The 15,929-nt window shown below is 43.4% G+C and overlaps 1 protein-coding gene across 2 annotated transcripts in view; it reads right to left on the bottom strand.

The window, feature by feature from the left end:
• RNF217 (ring finger protein 217) overlaps positions 1-15,929 on the bottom strand; it is a 56,888-nt gene that overhangs the window by 26,107 nt on the left and 14,852 nt on the right. For both annotated transcript variants that reach the window (XM_083352925.1, XM_083352924.1), the window contains exon 2: positions 302-535. In XM_083352925.1, coding sequence (XP_083209051.1) covers positions 302-535 — 234 coding nt within the window. The remainder of the gene's footprint in view (positions 1-301; positions 536-15,929) is intronic.

Here is a 15,929-nt window from a genome sequence, read left to right as displayed (position 1 = left end):
ACCAAATACTTCAGAGTGTAAGAACTGACAAACTTCATAAAATATTGCAGGGCCATTTCCAAATGTAGACAAAAAGACACAACAAACATAAGGATTAACACGGCATCTGACTAGCTAGTCCAGATAGATTAATGGTTGACCAATACTAGGGTATGAAGCTATATATTTGTAGTCTAAAAACACAGCTTACATGAGATTCCAGTAAGAGAAGAAAGCCCATTTAAATGCCCACCATATCCTGGCCTAATTTTGCTGCTCACAGCTCTGCCATTTAATCCATTACTTGTGTGAGCATGCTCACTTTGTACTTGTTCTCCGTTTTGGTAGGGGTCGGAATATGACCTCTCTTCTTGAAGGTTGTAAAGTGCTTGCATTGAGGGCATGGCTTGGTGCTTGAGCCAATACGGCCAAGTTCCAGGAAGTATTTATATTTGATGATGTCATCATGTGGCAAATTGAAGAGAATGGTGGTTTCATCCAGATGTTCACTGCACTCTGTAATCGGGCATGGGATATCTGCTTGGCCCACCTGTACCTGCATATAAACAGAAAAATGTGTTATTAAATATCTTTATGCCACAAAAGTAACCTCACAGAACTATTCATCTTTTAAGTGAATAGCTAGTCCTCGCTTAACACCTGCCCTGTTTAGTCACCGTTCAAAGTTCTGATGGCGCCCTCAAGCCCTCGCACTTAGGACCATCACAGCATTTCCACAATCATGTGATAAGAGGTTTGGGTGCTTCACAATCATCAGGGATTTATGACCTTCACAGCATCCTGCAATTACACGATCGCCATTTGTGTGCTCCAAAGCCACTTTCCAACAAGCAAAGTCAATGGAGAAGCTTATAAAAAAATTGAAATTTGGGTGTGTGTGATGTCTTGCTTAATGGTCCCATCACTTAACGATGGGAGTTGCCAGTCCCAACCATAGCCATTACAGGAAGAATACCTGGTATAAGGCAGTGGGTTTGACTTAGTTTTATTGTGTGTAAATAAATACAAGTCATATTTACAAAATTAAGGTGAAAAAAGCAGAATCTATTAACACCTTTACGGAATATAGGAGTTAGAAGCCATGGTCTTCTAGAGTCCAGAAGTTGCTTAGTGCAACAACACAATCGATGTTGAAAGATTGTGAGGAGACTTAATTCTTTAACATCTAAGACAACCCCCTGCCACCATGTTTGTATAGAATTTTTTTTAAAAAAAACTGCCTCCAAAACAAATTCAAAATGAAGAATAAATGTTTTTAATCTCTCATGTTTGCATATTTTAATTTTTTTAAAAAAAATAAATTTAAAATTAAAATTAAAAAAAAATTCTCAAGAATTATCAGGCAAATTAATCTCTACTATGCAACAGTGAAAGCTACATATATCTACTACACCTACATCCAGTGAGACAATATAACAAAACTAAAATCATATATAAAGCAGCCAAGAAAAGCCAACAAACCACAACCATCAATCTTGATACAGGCTCAACCATACATCCAGGGCCTCAGGCTTGATGACAAAAACCTTTCTTCAAGATCTTACAAAAAGATCAGTAAGGCCAGGGCAAGTCTAATCTCTGGGGGAAAAATGTTCCAAATCTCAGGCATCACAGCATAAACAGGTCTTAGGGTAGGTGGGAATGACCTTGGGTGGTAGGGACGAAGAGAGTGTCTAGGGAGGGAGCTCCTAGCTGCATAATGGCAAAAAATAAAAATAAAAACATATCAGAAAGGATCTTATCAGTTTGTAAAAAGATTTGCACTTTCAGAGTTAGAAGATTCTTATAATGTAGCCTTAAAATAAAATAGAATTAGCTTATTGTGTTTCCTGTCCAGTCTACCTAGGAAGGCTGATAGTCCCAGCAGATGACAGCACCTGGGGTGGGGGTAAGGTTTCTGGAGAATGCCCTTCCTGCTGGATTTAAAAGAACAAGTTGATTCAACTGAGGAGAGATGGTCTCACAAGTGTAAAAATCCTTATTTTAGGATCTTCCATTTATTCTATTATGGGTATTTATACTTCAACTACAAGAGTGAGTTAAGGAGAAGGTGGGTAGAGGAGCACAGTAGCTAAGCCCTTGCTGATTGGACCCTCTTTGATTTTAAACTGCCAGAGGCTGCTGGGAAAAGCTACAATACTGTGAGTTAAGGAGAAGGTGGGTGGAGGAGCACAGTAACTAAGCCCTTGCTGATTGGACCCTCTTTGCTTTTAAACTGCTAGAGGCTCCTGGGAAAAGCTACAATACTGTGAGTTAAGGAGAAGGTGGGTGGAGGAGCACAGTAGCGGCCCGCGCACCTAACGGCGTGTGAATCATATAACAAAATCAAAAATAGTGGTGGTACATTCAGGGCAAGTGCATCTGAGATTCCTTTCATCTCAGCATGTCTGGCTTAGTTCAGTGCAACACTTGTTTTGCAGCTGTCTTTCGCAGCACTCTTTTCAAACTGGGAAAATGTCCTATCTGTACACAAATCACTAGTCCACAAGGACAGATTATTTATCTAAGGTCTGTAATCTGTAATCTTCAGGCAGAAATCAGGTATTCAGTTCAGCCCTCCTACTCTACTGAGCCTCCGTGCTATCAGCCCCCTCTACCGCAAAGATTTAATTTTAATTTAATTTAATTTAATAACATTTATATACCGCCCTTCTCCCTGAGGACTCAGGGCGGTTCACAGGGCAGAATAAAATAGCAAATACAAACATTAAAAAGAGATTAAACAATTGCCCTAATTAAAACAATAGAAGTACAATTCTAAAAACCCCAAGATAAAATTAAAAGACCAAAGATAAAACAACCCCACCGATCCCCATCAGGCTAGGCCAGCTTGTACAAACAAAAATGTCTTGAGATCGCGACGAAAGGAGCGAAGATCGGGCGCCATCCGGAGCTCTACCGGTAGCTGATTCCACAGCTCCGGAGCGCCCACAGAGAAGGATCTCCCCCTGGGGGCCACCAATCGACATTCTCTGATCGGTGGCACCCTGAGGAGGCCCTCTCTGTGGGAACGCACAGGGCGCAGGGAGCTTGATGCCGGCAGCAGATGTTCCCTGAGGTACTCCGGCCCCATGCCATGGAGGGCTTTAAACACCGTTACCAGTACCTTGAATCTCACCCGGAAGACAACTGGCAACCAATGCAGCTCACGGAGCAGAGGTGTAACATGGGAGTATCGGGAGACTCCCAACACCACTCTCGCAGCTGCATTCTGTACCAGTTGGAGCTTCCGGGTGGTCCTCAAGGGCAGCCCCATGTAGAGAGCGTTGCAGTAGTCCAGACGAGAGGACACGAGCGCATGAGTGACCGTGCACAAATCATCCCGGCTAAGATAGGGCCGCAACTGGCGCACCAGGCGAACCTGGGCGAAGGCCCCCCTAGTCACAGCTCCTATATGGTCTTCCAAGGTGAGCCGTGAATCTAGGAGGACTCCCAAGTTGCGAGCCCTATCTACGGGGGGTAATAGTTCGCCCCCCATAGCCAGAGGTGGAATGTCCGAATAAACCCGGGATGAAGGTATGCAAAGCCACTCAGTCTTGTCGGGGTTGAGTTGAAGTCTGTTCCTCCCCATCCAGACCCGAACCGCCTCCAGGCAACGGGACATCACGTTGAGGGCATCACTGGGGTGGTTTGGGGTCGAAAAGAAAAGTTGGGTATCATCAGCGTACTGATGATACCCAACTCCAAAGCCACGAATGATCTCACCCAGCGGTTTCATGTAGATGTTGAACAGGAGAGGCGAGAGGACCGACCCCTGAGGAACTCCACAAATGAGAGACCTCGCGGTCGACCTCTGCCCCCCTGCCAACACCGACTGCGAACGTCCCAAGAGATAGGAGGAGAACCACTGTAAAACTGTGCCTCCCACTCCCAGTCCCCTGAGACGCCGCAGCAAGATACCATGGTCGATGGTATCGAAAGCCGCCGAGAGGTCTAATAGAACTAGAACAGAGGAATGCCCCCTGTCCCGAGCCCTCCAGAGATCATTCACCAGCGCGACCAATGCCGTCTCCGTGCTGTGCCCGGGCCTGAAACCCGATTGGTACGGGTCTAGATAATCCGCTTCATCCAGGACCAGAGGGAGCTGATGCGCCACCACACTCTCGACAACCTTCGCAAGAAAGCGAAGGTTGGAGACAGGACGAAAGTTGTTCAATACAGCTGGGTCCAGGGCAGGCTTCTTGAGGAGAGGCCTCACCACCGCCTCCTTCAAGACGGCGGGGAAGATACCCTCACTCAGAGAAGCCGATATAACTGCCTGGAACCAGCTGCGTGTCCTCTCCCGGGCTGCATAAACCAGCCAGGAAGGGCACGGGTCCAATAAACATGTGGTGGTGCTCAGCCTCCCCATGATCCTGTCCACTTCCTCCGGAGTCACAGAATCAAACTCCTCCCAGGTGATATCGACAAGACCGCCCGTGTCCTGATCGTCAGACTCTGCCCAGTCAGAGTCCAGACCGGTCCGAATCCGAGCGATTTTGTCCGACAGATGTTGGTTAAACTCCTCGGCACGACCCTGCAAGGGATCCTCCCTCACCTCCTGATTTAGGAGGGAGCGAGTCACCCTAAACAGGGCGGCCGGGCGATTATCTGCGGACGCGATAAGGGTGGCGAAGTGGTTAGACCTCGGCTCCCTTATTGCAGCGAGATAAGACCTAATGTAGGCTCTTAGTCGCAATCGGTCGGATTCGGATCGGCTGGACCTCCAACTGCTCTCTAGGCCCCGTCTCCGACGCTTCATCTCCCGGAGCTCCACAGAGAACCATGGAGCTCGACGGGATCTGCACCGGGTCAGGGGCCGCAGGGGTACAACTCGGTCAAGAGCCTCAGTGGCCGTCCTTTCCCAGGCTTCCACTAAGGCATCGGCCGAGCTGTGAGCAAGGGAGGCAGGTGGGGACCCCAGCGCCACCTGGAACCTCTGGGGATCCATTAAGCGTCTGGGGCGGTACCATTTAAGTGGTTCCAAACACCCACGGCGGGGGGTGGCAAAACGGAAGACCAGCCGCAGGAGATGATGATCGGTCCATGACAGGGGCATAATAATTGGAGAGCCCCCACCAAGATCATCTAACCACCGTCCAGACAAAAAAACTAGGTCAAGGGTGTGGCCTCCTTCATGAGTCGGTCCCAAAATTACTTGCGTCAGGTCCATGGCCGTCATGGAAGCCATGAACTCCCGAGCCAACTCAGATGATCCTCCCAGCGATGGTAGGTTGAAGTCCCCCAAAACTATAAGTTTCGGGAACTCAACCACCAGCCCAGAGAGGACATCGAGCAGCTCAGGCAGGGCTGCTGCTGCGTGACTAGGCGAAAGGTACACCAGCAGCAAGCCCAACTGCGCACCAGGGCCGCATCTCAAAAAGAGAGACTCACACCCGACTATCTGGGGAACGGTGGCCTCCCGTGGACACAAGGTCTCCCTCATAACAACAGCCACTCCCCCACCCCTACCCTGAGCCCGAGGCCGGTGCAGCACCCGGAAACCTGGTGGGCAAAGATCAACCAGAGGAATGCCGCCCTCTGGGCCCAACCAAGTTTCCGTGATGCAAGCCAGGTCCGCCTGCTCACCCTCGACCAAGTCTCGGATGAGAGGAGCCTTGTTAACGACCGACCTGGCATTCAAGTACACCAGCCGGAGCTCAGGAGGCTGCACATCCTCACTCCCGGGACCTCGGGGCGGAACCAGAGGGTCGGAGTGCCTCACCGCTTGTAAGCAGCGGAGAGGCCTTCCCTGAGACCGATACGTCCCTCTGTTCCTACACCTGCTGCCATTCCCTATCGTCGTGGGGATGGATAGTCCCACGACTGGCCCTGGAGCCCCGCTCCTCCCCTCCGCGATCAGCCTCAGCACTAGCCTGAACAGAGGTAGTTGGACTGCCCCCCTCATCCAAACAACCAAGAAAAGAACCCTCCCTCCTCCCTAACCCCCCCAAAAAAAGATCCTGCAGGAGAAGGGGAGTGTGGACAACCGTGGGATCTGGCAGGGTGAGAGCTGTGAACCATAAACCCAAAGCCTTAGCTGTGTCCCTGCATAACAGGTACAGTGCCCTTGCTGACCTTAACAGGGACATTAAGGAAACAGGTCAAGGTAATTGTGATGATAACTCAAATAAGCAGGGGACCATGATCCGAGATGAACTTGTTTTTGACAGGGAGAAGTGCGAATCAGGTATTACACATCAGTCATGCAAGAAAAGAAACGTACTCAAAAAGAGAAGCCACCTTCTGATTGGTGATTCAGTTATAAGGGATGTAAATTTAGGAAAGGATACAGAGGTTTCAAAAGAGGTCAGGTGTCTTCCAAGTGCTACTGCTAGTAGGGACAAGAAGCGTATTTTCAAAATAGTCAACAATGCCAGCAATGACTCTGATGTGGATGCTATTGTACATCTTGGCACTAATGATCTGTCCCAAAAGGATGTACTCTCTGTGCAGAATGATTTCCAGAGCTTGGAGCAGGAACTCAGCAGAATAGGCTGTAGGCTCACTTTTTCAGAGGTCTTACCAGTGTATAAGAAGCAAAATGGAAAAGGCAAGCGTATAGCAGAATTTAATATGTGGCTAAAGGAGTGGTGTAAAGGAGAAGGCTTTGGTTATATTAATCACGATGTCTGTAGCTGGTCCAATGAAAAAATATACAAAAGAGATGGTCTGCATCCATCCAAGAAAGGGACTGAGTTACTTGGCAATAAATTCACAACTTTTCTGGAGGAACATTTAAACTAAACAACCGGGACAGCGAGTTAATTGATACAGAAAATCACTGTCCCCAACAATCTAAGAAAATAGGGGAACTCAGGCACCACACAGGTTATGTAGCAAGTAAACACAGGGTCAGTCATAAAGTACTCAAATGTCTATACACCAATGCGCAGAGTATGAACAGTAAACAGGGTGAACTAGAAATTCAGGTAAATGAGGGCGGATATGATATTGTTAGAGGGACGCGGTGGCTCAGTGGGTTAGGACGCTGAGCCTGTCGATCAGAAGGTCGGCAGTTTGGCGGGTCAAATCCCGAGTGCCGCGTAACAGAGTGAGCGCCTGTTACTCGTCCCAGCTTCTGCCAACCTAGCAGTTCGAAAGCACGTAAAAATGCAAGTAGAAAAATAGGGACCACTACGGTGGGAAGGTAACAGCGTTCCGTGCGCCTTTGGCGTCTAGTCATGCCGGCCACATGACCACGGAGACGTCCTCGGACAAGCGCTGGCTCTTCGGCTTTGAAACGGAGATGAGCACCGGCCCCTAGAGTCGGAAACGACTAGCACGCATGTGCGGGGGAACCTTTACCTTTATGATATTGTTGCCATTACAGAAACATGGTGGGATGAAACCCACAAATGGAACACACAGCTAGAGGGATTTAAATTATTTAAAAGAAACAGACTAAACAAAAGAGGAGGTGGAGTTGCTCTCTATGTAAGAAATAACTTTATCTCTACAGAAATAGAGCACAACAATGAAGAAAACTGTACACTTGAATGCATGTGGGTCAATATAAAAGGGGGAAAAATGACATTGCCATAGGTGTATACTATAGGCCGCCCAACCAAACAGAGGAAATAGATGAACTTTTTGCTAGTCAGCTAACTAAGGTATGTAGGAAGCGCATCACAATAGTAATGGGGGACTTTAATTACCCTGATATCAACTGGGAGACAAACTCTGCACCAAGTGGAAGATCTAACAGATTCCTGACAAACGTAGCAGACAACTTTCTCTCCCAAAAAGTAGAGAAGGGAACTAGGGGATTAGCCATATTGGATTTAATTCTCACAAACAGAGATGAAATGATAGAAAGTGTGGAAGCCACAGGAACATTGGGGGGAAGTGATCATGCAATATTGGAATTCAACATTATGGAAGCACAAGCAATAGAATACAGCCAAACTAGAGTCTTGAACTTTAATAGAGCTAATTTCAATAAACTTAGAGAGACCTTGGGAAGAATTCCATGGATGAGAATCCTAAAGGGAAAAAAAAAACTCAAGAAGCTTGGAAAATTTTGAAAAGTGAGATAATAAGGCCCAGTCTAGCACAATACCAACAAAGAAGAAAAACAACAGCTCTCAAAAGAAACCAGCATGGCTGCATAAAGAACTCTCTGATAAATTGAAAGATAAAAAGGACAAGTATAAGAAGTGGAAAGAGGGGCACATAACTAAGGCAGAATATCAGCAAATAGCCTGCAAAGATGAAGTGAGGGAAGCTAAGGCTCAAAATGAACTAAGGCTTGTGACCAAAGTCAAAACTAACAAAAGCTTCTTTCAACATATAAAAAACAAGAAAAAAGTTAAGGAAATGATAGGTCCATTTGTGGGGGGAAATGGCAAGAAGGTGACAAGCAACAGGGAGAAAGCAGAACTATTTAACTCGTTTTTTGCATCTGTCTTTACACAAAGGGAAAAAACAGTCCAACCTACCAAAACCAGTGCCATAAAAAACAGAATAGAAACGCAAGTTAAGATAGGCAAGAAAATGGTAAGTGAGCACCTGTCCAGCCTAGACAAGTTCAAATCACCAGGACCAGATGGATTACATCCCAAAGTTCTCAAGGAACTGGCAGACGTGATCTCAGAACCACTGAACTATATTTTTCAAAGATCCTGGAGCACTGGGGAACTACCAGAGGACTGGAAGAGAGCTGAAGAAGTTCCCATCTTCAAAAAAGGGGAAAAAATAGATCCAGGAAACTACAGACCTATCAGCCTGACCTCAATACCTGGGAAGATTCTGGAAAAGATAATCAAACAACAAATCAGCGAACACCTTGATGCAAACAAAGTCATCACTAAAAGTCAACATGGGTTTGTCAAGAACAGATCATGCCAGACAAAATCTTATTACATTCTTTGACCAAGTGACAAAATTAGTGGACCAGAGGAATGCTGTGGATATAATTTACTTGGACTTCAGTAAGGCATATGATAAAGTAGATCACAACCTACTACTTGAGAAGATAGAAAAATGTGGGTTAGACAGTATCACCACCAGATGGATTCGTAGTTGGCTAACAGGCCGTACTCAGCGTGTGGTCCTCAATGGAACTGCATCTACATGGAAGGAAGTGTGTAGTGGGGTGCCCCAGGGCTCTGTTCTGGGCCCAGTGCTCTTCAACATCTTCATCAACGATTTGGATGAGGGGATAGATGGGGAACTCATCAAATTTGCAGACGACACCAAGCTGGCAGGAATAGCCAATACTCCAGAAGATAGGCTTAAAATACAGGAGGATCTGGACAGACTCGAACACTGGGCGCTATCTAACAAAATGAAATTCAATGGTGAAAAAAGTAAGGTTCTACATTTAGGCAGGAAAAATCAAATGCACAGGTATAGTATAGGTGGTACCTTGCTCGATAACAGTAACTGTGAGAGGGATCTTGGAGTCCTAATAGACAATCACTTCAATATGAGCCAGCAGTGTGCTGCAGCTGCCGAAAAAGCCAACACAGTGCTAGGCTGCATTAACAGAGGGATAGAATCAAGATCACATGAAGTACTAATACCACTTTACAATGACTTGGTAAGGCCACACTTGGAATACTGCATCCAGTTTTGATCACCATGATGTAAAAAAGATGTTGAGACTCTAGAAGGAGTACAGAGAAGGGCAACAAAGATGATTGGGGGACTGGAGGCTAAAACATATAGGGAACGGTTGCTGGAATTGGGTATGTGTAGTTTAACGAAGAGAAGGGTAAGAGGTGACATGATAGCAGTGTTCCAATAACTCAGGGGCTGCCACAAAGAAGAGGGAGTCAAGCTATTCTCCAAAGGACCTGAAAGCAGGACAAGAAGCAACGGATGGAAACTAGTCAAGGAGAGAAGCAACCTAGAACTAAGGAGAAACTTCCTTACAGTTAGAACAATTAACCAGTGGAACAACCTGCCTCCAGAAGTGGTGAATGCTCCAACATTGGAAGTTTTTAAGAAGAGACTGGCCAGACATTTGTCTGAAATGGTATAGGGTTTCCTGCCTGAGCAGGGGATTGGACTAGATGACCTCCAAGGTCCCTTCCAACTACTACTACTACTACTACTAGTTGTTGTTGTTGTTGTTGTTGTTGTTGTTGTTGTTATTATTATTATTATTATTATTATTATTATTATTATTATTATTATTATTATTATTCATGTTGTTTTGACCCATTTAAAATAAATGGGAACAGTTAGAGGAAAAACAGTAGCAAAACAGGAGGTATCAAATAAAAAAAATTGTTTAGTTAATTTCATATTTGTAATCCACATTTCCCTCTCACATACATACTTTCAGTTAAGGCAGGCAATAAATTAAAATAATCATAAAAAGGACAAATTTAAAAAAATTGAAAAAAGCTAAGATATTCTCAAATATTAAGTATATTTATGTTAAATACATAACCTTATTCAATTGGTGTTTTATGAGATACTCTAAATAATTTTTTTACATAAATGAGTAACAAAGCATTCATATATTCTAATGCAAATATTTATACTTCAGTTGCCATATATTAGCATTTCATTTTCACCTGATAAAATTAAATACAAAAGAGGTTGAATAAAAGTTAGATCTTATTTCAAATTATCAATCATAGGCAATATTGCTTTATTTTGAGTCTGAGTCAGACCAGGAGTAGCAGAAATCAGCAGCATTACAAAGTAAAATGGGTAAGATTATGCTGAGCTCCACCTCCTTCAAAATCTAATTATGGAACCTTTAAAATAATTACTCATAAGTTTTAACAAAACATGCATTGTGAGTTCAGTATGAAACAAAGGTACAGTGACTGCTCACCATTACAAAATTAGATCAATAGTACCGAACTATTTAGCTGCAAATTAATTTGGTTTAGTGATCAGATCTGCAGTATTATATAGAAGGTATATGCATCACACCAGCAAGAATTGGCCTAGTTTCCTCCTAATTTAAAACTGTTGATTTAAATCACCATGAGACCACCAAAGCTTTAGGTGCAGCATCCAGAGACTTCAAATGTCCATTGTCAAAATATAATGCGACAACAGCACAGAATAATTATGTTAATAATGTTATAGGTTTGTGCTATAATTATGGTCAGTTCAAAAGATAATTCACATGCATGCAAATACAGCAACTATCTGCATCTCATTAAAACAGATGTACTGATTTTTACAGGTTTGCACAGCTGCTAGAGGGAGGTTTCCGATACAGTTTACCAGCTGTACATTCTGGTAAACAGATGCTGCTTTTATGATGGCCAGACAGGGCTGCATTTGGACTCCTGTATGTTTCAAAGCACCATTTCCAAAATGAAACTCAAACACTTCACAGCCTTAATATTTCACTTTATATATTGTATAAGGGGCGCGATGGCTTAGCAGTTAAAGACGCTGAGCCTGGCAGCTAGTAAAGGTGACAGCCAGGGTTCGCGACCCGAACACCGCGCAATGGGATGAGCTCTCGTTATTTGCCACAGCTCCTGCCCACCTAGCAATTCGAAAGCATGCAAACGAGAGTAGATTAATAGGTACCACTCTGGTGGGAAAGTAACAGCATACCACGTGCCTCGGCTTATAGTCATGCCAGCCAAATGACCAAGGAAAGGTCTTCAGACAGTGCTGGCTCCCCTGGCTAAGAAATGGAGATGAGCACCACCCTCCTAGAGTTGGACATGACTGGACAGGGGAAACTTTTACCTTTATCTTTGATACTGTATATTTTATCCTAGCACCACTCACTACTATGCAGAATGTAACCCAGCAAAAGCGAAGACTTCAAACTTGAGAAGTTGCGCGTCATTGATTTAACTCTGGACATTTTGAAATTATGTAAACACAACAGATTTTAGAAGAACCACCAATAATTGCTGCATTAAACCTGTGACAGAACCAGAAATGTTGTCTTTTGGGAGTCCATGTCTGCTGATAAAACTTCAAGCAGTAAGATGATACTGAACATCTCTCTAAATTTGATCTGAAAAGTAAAAGTAGACATTCTTTTGTTCTAAAGGTAGTAATAGATATTCTTCAAATGCCCTAGCCCAAATCCATTCAAGATCTGAAGGTAGGAATCAGTTCTCCAAGTTGAACTTGAGAATAATATCAACAAAGACACAGTATTTCACATTTTGAAGAATATTTTCATCTAAAATTACCTTTTCCAGCCTTGTACCCTCTTAAGACGACAAACTGTGCTGAGTATACTGGGAGCTGAATAACAGAACAGCAACGCAACACGTTAAGAAAAGTTTCTTGAAATGAACTACCATTATTTATTTAATCCCTTCTCCTAAAATTCCATGCAGAAATGTAGATAAGATTTAAAACAATCATGCTATCATCTTTTTATCTGTTATAGTAGTGGAATTCCACTGAACCAATTTCACAGTTGCTTAATTTCAACAGGTTCAATGGATTGTTCCATCAATATGTCTCATGACCAACCAAAAATATTGGTAGTATTTTAAGTTCTGCAATTCTTGAACATTCAATAAATCCACAAAGGTTAAAGGACTGGCAATATTATCACTATAAGTTACTTTTTTTATTATCAAGAAGCAGTGGACCCCTCAATGTTAGTTGCTGGAATATTAACTGGAAGATACTGTAGAGTTCTTGTTTTGCTTTGACTTCTCTTAGTATCCAGCTGTTCACAGCTATCACATAGTTACCTCATTAACTTGATTAGAGCAGGGCTTTTCAACCAGTGGTACGGGTACCACCTGTGGTACATTGGCACCTGGCAGGTGGTATGCGACCATCCTAGAAAAGTGGTAGTGGGGAGAGGAATGAGCTGAACCGGGGGCAGCACCGCACAAGCCTGAGTAAGAGATGGCTGCAGGGTTGTCAGGGCTCAGTGGAAGTGCCAGGATCAGCGCTTCTTTGGGGCTGTCAGGGCTCAGCAGAAGTGCCAGGATCAGTGCTTCTTCGGGGCTGTCAGGGCTCAGTGGAAGTGCCAGGATCAGCGCCAGGCTCCAGATGGAGGTCAGCGCTGATCCTGGTGATTCTGCTGAGCCCAGAAGAAGCACTGATTAGCTGGAATGTTGCAGCATCTCCAGGGTCTTCTGATTTACATTCAGATGCTTGGCAACTGCTTCATATTTATGATGGTCACAGTCTCCCAGGGTCATGTGAAGTGACCAAAACCTGCTGCAACCACCCAGCAGGGCTAATAAAAACCAAACATTCCCCAACCCACCCCCGCTGCCAGTCCTGAACAGAAATGCTCACAACAATGAAAACCTCAGACAGGAGGAAGAGCGCTGCTGGGCGGGCAGGCAGGTATCTTATTTGGCTGTGGTTTGGGGGGCACTTTTTTCAGTGCCACTGTAACTTCGAACAGTTACTAAGTGAACTGTTGTAAGTCAAGGACTACCTGTACTTCATCACTTTTTTCTTTTCTTTTCTTTTTTGGTCATCAAGTTTTTGACACCTCGCTAGGCGACTGGTGGTACTCGGATGTTGCCATATTCTAAAAGTGGTACAATGGGTGAAAAGGTTGAAAAGCCCTGGATTAGAGAAATAATAATAATAATAATAATAATAATAATAATAATAATAATAATAATAATAATAATAACAACAACAACAACAATAATAATAATAATAAAATTATATTATTATTATTATTATTATTATTATTATTATTATTATTATTATTATTATTATTATTATTATTCACAGCAATGTGAAATTAAAGCTGCCAGTTCTTTGAAGTTGGCCTTCAAACACATCGAGTTCTTCCCAAGAACCTAGGATAGCTATGTATCAGCATTGTAAATCTAAGCAGTGTAATCTTTTGTAGTTGGCAGATGAAAATTGGGTTAATGTGCAGATTTTCTAAGTGATGTCCAAGATTTTTTGATATGACATGTAGTGTGCTGATAACCACTGGGACCACCATGACTGGTTTATGCCATAATCAACTTCAGCTTTCAGATCTTGATACTTTGTGATCTTCTCCAATTACAGTTGCAAGAAAAAGTATGTGAACCCTTTGGGATTACGTGGAGTTTTGCATGAATTGGCCATAAAATGCGCTCTAAACATCATGTAAGTTACAACAATACAAAAACACAGTTTGCTTAAAATACTACTACACAAACATTAGCTGTTGGCATGTTTTAATTGAACATAAGATGGAAACTTTCACAGTGCAGGGTGGAAAAAGTATGTGAACCTTTGGACTTAATAACTGGTTGACTCTCCTTTGGCAGCAATAACCTCAACCAAACGTTTCCTGTAGTTGCAGATCAGACCTGCACAACGATCTGGAGTAATTTTGGACCACTCCTCTTCACAAAACTGTTTCAGTATAGCAATATTCTTGGAATGTCTGGTGTGAATCGCTCTCTTAAGGTCATGCCACAGCATTTCAATCGGGTTGAGGTCAGGACTCTGACTGGGCCACTCCAGAAGGCGTATTCTGTTCTGTTGAACCCATTGTTTTGTTGAATTACTTGTATGCTTTGGGTCATTGTCCTGTTGCATCACCCATCCTCTGCGGAGCTTCAGTTGGCAGACAGATGGTCGTACGTTTTCCTGCAAAATGTCCTGATAAACTCTGGAATTCATTTCCCCATCAATGACAACAATCCATCCAGGCCCTGACGCAGCAAAGCAGCCCCAAACTATGCTCCCTCCGCCATGTTTTACAGTGGGGATGAGGTTTTGATGTTGGTGTGCTGTGCCTTTTTTTCTCCACGTAGTGTTTTGTCTTTTTCCCAAACAACTCAATTTTGGTTTCAACTGTCCACAGTATATTTTGCCAGTAGTGCTGTGGAACATCCAGGTGATCTTTTGCAAACTTCAAACGTGCTGCAATATTTTTTTTGGACAGCAATGGTTTTCTTCGTGGTGTCCTCCCATGCACTCCATTCTTGTTTAATGTTTTCCTTATTGTAGATGTTTCAACAAAAATGTTAGCATGTGCCAGAGATTTCTGTAGGTCTTTAGCTGACACTCTAGGATTCTTCTTTACCTCATTAAGCATTATGCGCTGTGCTCTTGCAGTCATTTTTACAGGACGACCACGCCTAGGGAGAGTAGCAACAGTGCTAAACTTTCTCCATTTGTAGACAGTCTGTCTTACCGTGGACACATGAACATCAAGGCTTTTGGAGATACTTTTGTAACCCTTTCCAGCCTCATGCAAGTCAACAATTCTTGATCGTAGGTCTTCTGAGAGCTCTTTTCTGAGAGGCATGGTTCACATCAGACAGTGCTTCTTGAGACCAGTAAACCCAAAACAGGTGTGTGTTTTTAAAGGGCAGGACAGCTGTCAGCAACACATCCAATATCACACTGGTTGGAGTCAAGGTTGGCTCACTCCTGGCTCCTATTAGCTCTTGGAGAAGTCATTAGGCTAGGGGTTCACATACTTTTTCCACCCTGCACTGTGAATGTTTCCATCTTATGTTCAATTAAAACATGACAACAGCTAATGTTTGTGTAGTATTATTTTAAGCAGACTGTGTTTTTCTATTGTTGTGACTTAAATGACGTTTAGAGCGCATTTTATGGCCAATTCATGCAAAACTCCACGTAATCCCAAAGGGTTCACATAATTTTTCTTGCAACTGTATTTGTCTTCTAGTGTACTATCCCCTAGTATTGCCATATCAGTTATCCACACTTCCTTTTTTTCAACCACAATTAAATCTGGTGTGTTAAGAATCACTGTTTGCTTCATTGTTGGCCTCTTGGTAATCTTGGTGTTAACCTCTGCTCATTTGGTGTTGATTGCTGATAAAGAGGCATTCTGGTCTTCTTGTTCCCTTTTTGGTTTCTCTTGCTATGAATGGAAATGATTTCCTGATCATCACATTTCAACAGAGACTGAATTGAGAGGTAAATGGTCAAAATATTCATGCATACAATTTTAACACAAGAATAAATTATTTGAAGACTAAAATAACGTTCAAAATGTATTATATGAAATAATACCATATGGAGGCTTTACTTTCATAATT

This window comes from Vipera ursinii (genome assembly GCF_947247035.1).
Source record: "Vipera ursinii genome assembly, chromosome: 1".
Classification (NCBI taxonomy): Eukaryota; Metazoa; Chordata; class Lepidosauria; order Squamata; family Viperidae; genus Vipera; species Vipera ursinii.
Note: the sequence above shows the minus strand (reverse complement) of the source record. Positions and strands in the feature narration are given on the sequence as shown.